The sequence below is a fragment of the Protobothrops mucrosquamatus genome, unplaced genomic scaffold (assembly GCF_001527695.2).
Source record: "Protobothrops mucrosquamatus isolate PMUCROS unplaced genomic scaffold, P.Mucros_1.0 scaffold175, whole genome shotgun sequence".
Taxonomy (NCBI): domain Eukaryota; kingdom Metazoa; phylum Chordata; class Lepidosauria; order Squamata; family Viperidae; genus Protobothrops; species Protobothrops mucrosquamatus.
The window spans coordinates 354,512-364,210 of NW_015386535.1; the positions used below are offsets into that span (position 1 = coordinate 354,512).

A 9,699-nucleotide genomic window follows, 5' to 3' on the forward strand; every position below is an offset into this window, starting at 1 on the left:
AGAAGCAACCTAGAAATGAGAAATTTCCTGACAATTAGAACAATTAACCAGTGGAACAACCTGCCTCCAGAGGTTGTGAATGCTCCAACACTGGAAGTTTTTAAGAAGAGACTAGACAACCATTTGTCTGAAATGGTATAGGGTTTCTTGCCTGAGCAGAGGGTTGGACTAGAAGACCAATAATAATAATAATAATAATAATAATAATAATAATAATAATAATAATAATGATGATGATGATGATGATGATGATGTTATTACTATCTTCTGCACAAAATCTGTTCTCTTGAATTTAGCTGATTCTTCACCATGGATTTTCACTGCCAATTATAGATTGCAAACCAAATAAAATAATATATACCGTATATACTCGAGTATAAGCCGAGTTTTTCAGCACATTTTTTGTGCTGAAAAATGCCCCCCCTCGGCTTATACTCAAGTCAATATTTTTCCCCAGTTCTTTGTGGACCTACAATATCCGAGCACCATTTAAAGAGACGCCGAAGGAAGACGGTGCCCAACTGCGTGCCTTTCCCCCTTGGCGGGGTGGTCTTTTGCAAAGTCTTTTGCTCGGATATTGTAAGTCCACAGCAGCGCGGGCGGCAGCAGCAGCGGCGGCGTCTCCCGCTCCGAATCCCAGGCTGGAGTCAAGCCCTTTTCAAAAGCGCCGGCTCGGGAGCGAAAGCAAAAGGGGCGGGGGAGTGGGGCTTCGTTCACGCGCGGATCCCCTACGCTTGTATTTATTTACCGTATTATGCCCCGGCTGGTGGCGGCGGCAATGAGCTGGGCAGCGGCGGCGGCAATGAGCTGGGCGGCGGTGGCAATGAGCTGGGCGGCGGCGTTCGGCTGGCGGTCCCCCAACCCCAAATGTATGGCAAGCCCTGTGGGGCTTGACAGCCCCGCTTTCAGATTGAGGAAGCTCGAAGCAAAAATAAAAATAAAAAGTCGAACCTTTTTTAAAAAAAAAAAAAAAATCGGGGGTGATGGGCGATTTGGGAGGAGGAATTGCTGGGACATGTAAACGCGAGACAACAGCGTTGCAGGTTACCGAGTTCAAAGTTTAATTACAGACGCAACTCTTTCAATACATATGCGGGGGGAGGGGTTGGAATGGCATGGCCACCCATCCACCCACGACCCGCACTTCTGCGGCAGAGCTCTTCCCCCCCCCACTTCCCCACCCAGCTTTTCCCTTCCAGCTGACGTGGGGCGTGTTATCAACTATTGCTCCTTTGTGCAAAGTGCTACAATTGCGCGGTTACCAGAGGGGTGGGGTTGCAAAGAGGCCGATTAGCCCAGGCGGAAAAATGTGTGTGCTGAAAAATGCCCCCTCGGCTTATACTCGAGTCACCATTTTTTCCCAGTTCTTTGTGGTAAAATTAGGTGCCTCGGCTTATATTCGGGTCGACTTATACTCGAGTATATACGGGTAGATTATTCAGTCTATTTTTTTATTTTGCGACTTAAATGAGTTTCTGCTTTTGAAGCCTATTGTCTTGAACTTTATAGAACAGGGATGGACAACTATGCTCTTCTACAACCTGTGGACTTCAACACCCAGAATTCCTGAGCCAGCCATGGAATTCTGGGAGTTGAAATCCACAGGTCGTAAAGAGGCCACAGTTGCCCACCCCTGTTATAGGGTATATATAGGGTATACAGGAAGGAGATGGTTAATTGCTTGTATAATAAAAAAACTTTTTATTTATTAGCCTTAATGAATGGTAAAAATTAAGAAATATTAACCATCTTTTCAGAGTCATACAGATGATTGATGAGAATAAAGAACAGCTAAAAAATCTCTTCCGAAATTACAATGTTTTAGATGTTCAACCAGCAATCACAACCCGAGCTTCAGAAGACTTGTCAACACTGCAGGTACATTAGTTAACTTTCTTTATATTTCTATATTGTACACCCATTATAGTTGAGAAACTTTCATTCTTCCTTTATTGACATGTTTTATAGATCATAATGAACTCTTTTATTCTTGATTTTCTACTCTCATATACAAAATTGTTTAGACTTTGCCTAGCAGCAATTAAAATCAGCAAGCAGATAATTAAGGGTTGTAAATGTGGTACAATCACTGATCCCTCTATTTTAGTTTTCCCTATGGTTCTTAATTTCCTTGGTACTTTAGATTTTTACTAAATAACCTGTGCCCTGTTGGGTCATCATTTCAGAGATATTTCCTGACCTAAACAGAGAAACAGAATGACCATTGATGGGCAAAAAGGCAGTAGGAGCAGGAGCAACTTCTGATTTCCTACTGGCTTCCCCTTCCTTCCTTCCTTCCTTCCTTCCTTCCTTCCTTCCTTCCTTCCTTCCTTCCCTGCCTCCTTCCTATCATTCTGTCATTCCCTTCCTCGCTCCCTTCCCTTTCCTTTTCAGCAAGCAGGTAAATGGCTGCTGCTGGGTGGGGAAAAGAATGAGGGATTGTGAGATTGCCTGGGAAACTGTTGAAAATGAAGATCCCATGACTGCAGCAGCTGTCGCCAGTAGCACTGAAGGAGCCACAACCTCTCAAAATTTCATTCCCTCAGAACTCATGGGTCTTCAATTTTAGACACATTGTGTAAGTTAGCCCATTTATACATGAAACGTTTATACATCCAGGTCTAACCCCATTCATATTCCAGTAGATCAGTGGTTCTCAACCTGTGGGTCGGGACCCCATTTGGGGTCGATCGACCATTTCATGGGGGTCGCCAAGCAAGGCTGTCCGCCATTTTTTTTGTCCGCCATTTTTTCCCCTTTTCCNTAGTCCTCGACTTACGACCGGTTTAGTCCTCGACTTACGACCGGTTTAGTCCTCGACTTATACCGGCTTAGTCCTCGACTTACGACCGGTTGGGGTCGCGGCATTAAAAAGGTTGAGAACCACTGCAGTAGATGATGTCAAAGGGAGAAAATGGTTATATGAAACGATTCACACAGATTAATGGAATCTGGCACCAAATGATTAATTGGCCATACATTACGTTTCTCTTTCCCTCAGTGCCTTGAAAGTATGATTACCCTCCAGTCAGGGCCATAAGGCAGGTGAAGTTTGATGGCCAAGAGTTTTTCTAGAAATTCCAATCCCCGTTACAATGGTTTGCTTTGTTTTTGTTTTTTGTTTTTTTCCCGTTTCTTGTCATTTCTAGATGGCAATAATCATTCTGGCTATTCTCCTCTTCCTGGCAGCCATGTTGTTTATCCTCATGAATTGGTACTACAGAACTGCGTGAGTAGCCATCTGTCCCTGGATGGCAGAATATTTCAAATACCATAATCAAATGACACAATAAAAATAATAATAGTAATGATAATAACAGAAGAGCAAATTAAGCATTCCCAGAGTAAAGCCAGGACTGTCTGTGGGGTATTGTAGGAAAATCAATATGGTAGCCACATTTCACATAACAAATAGGAGGAACTACAATTATTGCATTTTGGCCACGCTTTCAGGATATTCTTGAGTTGCTTCTTTTAGTGCTCTAACCTTGAAATAGTATTTTAATATTCTAGCCACAAATATTATCCCAGTCTTTTACCAATAAAAGGCTAAATAAGATTGGAGTCTACAAACTTAATAGTTACTGCTCTCTGAAACAAACTCATTACTGTAGCTGGATAAAGTTTGTGCAGTTGGAGAAAATCTTCAGATATTGTGCTGATGTACACATTATTTTAAAATGATGGCTTTTTGAAAAGTTGTGCTACACTAGAAACAGGGACACTATGAATTCTCATCAAAGAAACCGTCTGGGTGACTTTGGGCCAAGTTGCTCTCTCTCAACCCAATGCCTGTTCTGGGGAAAATAGGGGGAAGAAACATGTAGATCACCTTGATTTGTATATAATAAGACATGCATCTAGTAAATAAACAAATAAGTAAATAAGGACAGTCTTAGCTAAAAAACTGCCAGTAGCAAACATTTTGTCCTTTTCCATTTTGGAAGAGAGCAGTGGATGAGAAGCCTGATCGAATTCATGTAAAGCTAGGAAGAAATATCATATTTATATTCTTGCCCGTGCCAGTTGATTGCTACTTTTAATTATTATTATTTTTGCAGACACAAAAGAAAATTGAAAGCAATTGTGGCTGGTTCTGCAGGTAAACAGTATTGAAAATTTATATTTTTCATCATGGGGAAAATTGCTAATTGATGGATGTCATAATTCATAACACTGACTTTATAAAAGGATTCCACACTGTTTGTCTCTTTGGTTTTATTAAGCATTGTTTTTCTAACTTTAATTAGAAGTAAAAATTGTCCACAGCAATGTATAAAGTGCTGAATTATCCAGTAATACTTATCCTTCAAAAGGCTAAAACAGAATTAGGGTCTATTAATCAGAAATCCACCGTAAATATTGAATAACTTCACATTTGTAATTACAACCCTATTCTTCCCTCCAGGTGACTTGCATAGCCATTTAATAATTGCTTACTTAATTTCTGTTCCCTGTAGCAGGTTTATTATTATTCCTTGTTATTATTTTCTCTTTATCTGGTAGACAATAGAGAAAACACAAGAATGCAATAAATGGCACCAATAACATCTAGGTGGAGAAAAGTTGCATGCTTCAGGTTAAACTGTTAGTGTCGAAGTAACCAAGCAGAGGTTGATCTGTGAAATTTTCTTTGACATCCTAAGAACTGGCAGGAAAAAGATTCACTACTAAATTTTGGGTGACATGAGTCTACTTTTAAAATCATACTCCAGAATGCTCATATTAAAAGAATACAAAGAGATAAAACTCTAAACTAATTGACATAAATTATGCTTGGTAAATTCAACACATTCTGTTTTGCAGGTAACCGAGATTTCATGGACATCATGGATATGCCAAACACAAATAAATATTCCTTTGATGGGTAAGTTCAGATTTCAGAAACAAGAGGCCCACGCTAATTCTAATCTTAGACATATTATGTAGAAATCAGTTCAACTAATATCTTCTCAGCTTACTTTTTCATGTCTGGACAAGATTTAACAATCTCATACAGGACTATTTTATGTATGATATGATTAGAGATTCAGGTGACCATCAGATCATCACTGTCATGGAATGGAATCCATTCCCAGTTAAAGTAATGCTGTCTTCATGAATACTCTGGGAAAGAAAGGTCCAATTAGAACAGGGGTCTTCAAACTTGGCCCTTTTATGATTTGTGGACTTCAACTCCCAGAATTCCTCAGCCAGCGTGCCTGGCTGAGGAATTCTGGGAGTTGAATTCCACAAGTCATGAAAGAGCCAAGCTTGAAGACCCCTGAATTAGAAGATATGACTCTTGTTCTCATTAGTACAATGAGCTGTCAGAGTCACATCCCCTGAATCCTCATTAAATTTAAAGGTCCATTAATTGCCTAAGTTGCCTAGTGTGAGAAGGGATTGAAGCAGAACGTTTTGTAAAGAGTAATTTTGAGTTTGCTGAGAAATCACTGCCGTTGACCTAAATTCTAGACTCCTAAGCTACTATTTTTTCAACTTCATCTGAAAGATAAACCTCCATGGCAGGTATCTGGTAACACTAGCCACAGTAAAATTCCACATACATCTTCCAGCGAAAGAAATGAAACATGTCAACTGACTTGCCATATTTAAAATTGCTCTCAAAAATCACTCTTGCTTGGCTAAGATTCTGCATGCACATACAACAACACCTCCGTCCCTCTCCCCACCCCATATATATATATTCATGTACTTTTAATACTATACTATATAACAAAATAACAGAGTTGGAAGGGACCTTAGAGGTCTTCTAGTCCAATCCCCTTCTCAAGCAGGAGACACTATGCCAGTGATGGCGACCCTTTTAGAGACCGAGTGCCCAAACTGCAACCCAAAACCCACTTATGCATCATCGGGTGCCGGGTGGGAGTGGCCCATTGGGTGGGCATGGTTGCGGTGGTAACGGCAGACTGGGTGGGACTAACAAGTTCAATCAATCAATTCCAACTTTGCAAGATCTTTTTTTTCCCGCAAGAAGTTGAAATTGACTGATTGATTGAACCTTTTTTTTTTTTTGCACACAGCGGTGGAGGCCTAAAGCAAAAAGGTTTTATAAAACCCAGCTGAAGGCCTAGGACTGGGGCGATGGCGCGCTTGCCCACAGAGAGGGCTCTGAGTGCCGCCTCTGGCACCCGTGCCATAGGTTCGCCACCACTGCACTATGCCATTTCAGATAAACCTAAACTTAAAACTTAAACTTAAAAACTTTCAGTGTTGGAGCACCCACAACATCCGAAGGCAAGCCGTTCTATTGGTTAATTGTTCTCATTGTTAGGAAAATTTTCCTTAGTTCTAGGTTGGTTCTCTCCTTGATTAGTTTCCATCCATTGTTTCTTGTCCTGCTTTCTAGTGCTTTGGAAAATAGGCTGACCCCCCCCCTTTTTTTGTGGAACCCCCGCAAATATTGGAACACCACTATCAGGCCATCCCCACTCCTTCTTTTCACTAGACTAGACAGATCCAATTCTCTTTATACATTCTTACATATATTTATATATTTTCTTTAAAAATCTTGTTTTACTGGTGTGTTCTTTTAAACAGTGTTCAAAGTTGACTACAGTTTCATTCTAGCCTTCATCTATCCCTGACAGAGCAAATCCTGTGTGGCTCGACCCGTTCTGCAGAAATCTGGAATTGGCAGCACAGGCTGAACATGAAGATGATCTACCTGAAAACCTGAGTGAAATCACAGACTTGTGGAATAGCCCCACCAGGACCCATGTGAGATGATAGCTGCTTAGTATCAGGGTTTAAAAACCCACCAGCCTAATGGCCTAACTCTGTCAAAAGTATCAATAGTAGGGAAAAATTGGACTAATGTGGGCATGAACACCTGTGGGGAACCAGAAGACACAATGTGCAATATCACTATGCATATCACAATTCTTTTGTACTTGTGTTAATTGTTGAAGACAACTACAAAAGGTGGAGTACTTTCATTAAAGTGTTATTTTGCACATTTAATCCTTTAAACAAAAACTCTATTTGCTGCAGAAAGTCATAAAGCGGGGTTCTTCAAACTTGGTCCTTTTATGTGGACTTCAACTCCCAAAATTCCTCAGCCAGCGTGCCTGGCTGAGGAATTCTGGGAGTTGAAGTCCACAAGTCATAAAAGGGCCAAGTTTGAAGACCCCTGTCATAATGGATAGTAAACAAATTCTTTTTATTATTATACTCTGATTCCATGCAATTTAAAATTGTCTTTCCATGTCAGACTTCTGTTATGTCAGAATATTTGTTATAATTTTTGTAAGCCTAAATCCTGGCCCAAAGCAGAAGGGTTTTTTTTTAGCTCAAAACTAGGATAGTAAATTCAGACCTTCTTCAGATCAAAAAGGAAATAATAAAGTTGACTGTGAGATGATATGATGTTATATTTGCTGGGAAACCCAAAGTCTATACACCTCCTTTATTTTTATGTAATTTTATTCAACTTGCTGCAGGTCTCCTTAATAATTAAATTTGACCAAGAGAGTTGACCACTAGAAAGCTAGAAGTGATTTACGTGAAAAGTTTCTAACAGTTATGGAACTGAATAGAATTTCTGAGGAGAAGAAGAATACATTAGGATCTTTCCTTCAGGCCTGCTGAGACCACAGAAGTTCTTCTAATTTTCTTCGTTTTAGGGAACCTTTGGACGAGGTCCTTCAGCTTCCAAGCCAGAAGAAGACCACTATCTGAGGGCAGCTATTCAGGAATACGATAATATTGCAAAGCTAGGCCAGATCATGAGAGAAGGGCCTATCAAGGTGCGTACCTATGTCATCAATGATCTTGACATCATAATCTGCAGCTTTCCAACAAATATCATCTGTTGCCATGTAGGCTGTAAGAGACTTTCGCTTAAAAAGTCCCAGGAAAAGAACTATTTTTTAAAAAAATTATTGACTCTTTGACACTATATTTAGTATAGAACTTTTGAGTATCCATCCAGAATCCTATTTAATGCAGGCATACGGTTGAAAAGCATTTCTTCTAAATCTGAGGTAGTCTTCAGATAACTGTTTCCACTATTTTTTAAAAAAAATATATGAGGGAAAATATCCATTGGGCTCTAGAGCAGTGGTTCTCAACCTTTTTAATGCCGCGACCCCCAACTGGTCGTAAGTCAAGGACTAAACCGGTCGTAAGTCGAGGACTACCCAACCGGTCGTAGGTTGAGGACTTTCCCTGCCCGGGAGCACCGCGCATGCGTGGTTCCGCCCCCTGCGCCGGCCGAGGCGTAGCTGGCAAGCGGCAGAGACGGAGCAGGCCGACCACCAGCTGGCCCAGCCCAAGGGAGGTAAGGCACCTGCCGGAAAAGGGGGAAAAAATGGCGGACAGCCTTGCTTGGCGACCCCCGTGAAATGGTCGATCGACCCCAAATGGGGTCGCGACCCATAGGTTGAGAAACACTGCTCTAGAGGAACTTCTCATGAGGATTCCCTAGGCCAGTTAGTTTCAGGTTCAGTCCAAAAGAGCCCAGTATAATGTCTCCCGTTGCCCATCCCCTCCGTCCTTCCAGGCATCTCTCTTAAAGGTAGTCTTGGATGATTACATGCGGCTGAAAAGACTGCTTGCTGAGCGTATGGTGCATAAAGCCACCACCAGCCACGGGGACCACTCCTCAATCTCCGAGGTAGAGTCTGTGTGTGCATGGGGTTCAAGAAAATGTTTGCAGTGCCCACTGGGTTGGAGTGTCTTATTTTTCATAGCTGAATCCTTCTGTACATATTATACTGTATGGTGCTTGCAGCTATTTTCTCTGGAGTTCTACGTTTCCAAGAGCAGAGGTTTGCCAAATATTAACTTTATTTCTACTCTATTGAAGACGGGAGTTCTTAACACTCTTCATTTGAACAGGTGAAATGTTATTTTCCTTGTGTGTTTTTGTTTTGTTTTGTTTTGTTACCATTGGTTACCACACTATCCAGAGTTTTTTTGTCTGCCATGCTAAAATGCCAGAAATTAAGAAGAAACCAAATTAGACAAAAGCAAATGCCTTTTAGATCTCAAGTTGAGTGAATATGCAGCCTGTCTTTCCCAAAGATTTATGCAACCTGCTGATGTTCATGTATTTTAAATCTCACCATCCAACAATCCCAGTCAGTTGTGACAACAAAGGATTGTGGAACTGTAGCCCCAAATAGATAGGATAGGTGTTGTGGGGAATGCCAAAATACAAACCTGGGATCTCGATAAAGGATAGAGACACTATGTTGCATTGGATAGAGTTAAAATAGAATTGCCAGCAGTTTGAGCCAATGTGATAACATGAGGGCTAATTCAGCAAACATCTGTGGGAATACAGGTGCTTCGTTCTTTGGAAAATTCAATACAAAACCTACATTGCTGTGACTTACACTGCTCCTGGATGTTTCATAAGCCAACCTCAGAAATCTCAATCCCAATTGCTCTGGGTTGGCAATTCAACCAAGCTAGACCTGATTAGTCATTTCCTTGCTTCTGGTCCATCCATGAAGAGAAGGTAAATCATACTGGCTCTGCCAGTTCTGATTTATTTATTTATTTATTTATTATTTTAATTTGTATACCGCCCTTCTCCCATAGGACTCAGGGCGGTTCACAGCATATTAAAAACAAATAGTAAACACAAAATACAAAAAATTACAAAATACAAAAATACAGAAAATAAACCCCGATAAAAGCCGAATTAAAACCAAATATTACAAGCTGTGTTTCGAATTAAATACT

At 40.8% G+C, this 9,699-nt stretch overlaps 1 protein-coding gene across 1 annotated transcript in view; it reads left to right on the forward strand.

Moving 5' to 3' along the window:
- CDH23 (cadherin related 23) overlaps positions 1-9,699 on the forward strand; it is a gene marked incomplete at its 5' end in the record, with an annotated part of 322,097 nt that overhangs the window by 310,489 nt on the left and 1,909 nt on the right. The window contains 7 exons of the mRNA XM_015813612.1: positions 1,758-1,878; positions 3,150-3,229; positions 4,062-4,102; positions 4,807-4,867; positions 6,597-6,726; positions 7,632-7,754; positions 8,510-8,623. Of these exons, the coding sequence (XP_015669098.1) occupies positions 1,758-1,878; positions 3,150-3,229; positions 4,062-4,102; positions 4,807-4,867; positions 6,597-6,726; positions 7,632-7,754; positions 8,510-8,623 (670 nt within the window). The remainder of the gene's footprint in view (positions 1-1,757; positions 1,879-3,149; positions 3,230-4,061; positions 4,103-4,806; positions 4,868-6,596; positions 6,727-7,631; positions 7,755-8,509; positions 8,624-9,699) is intronic.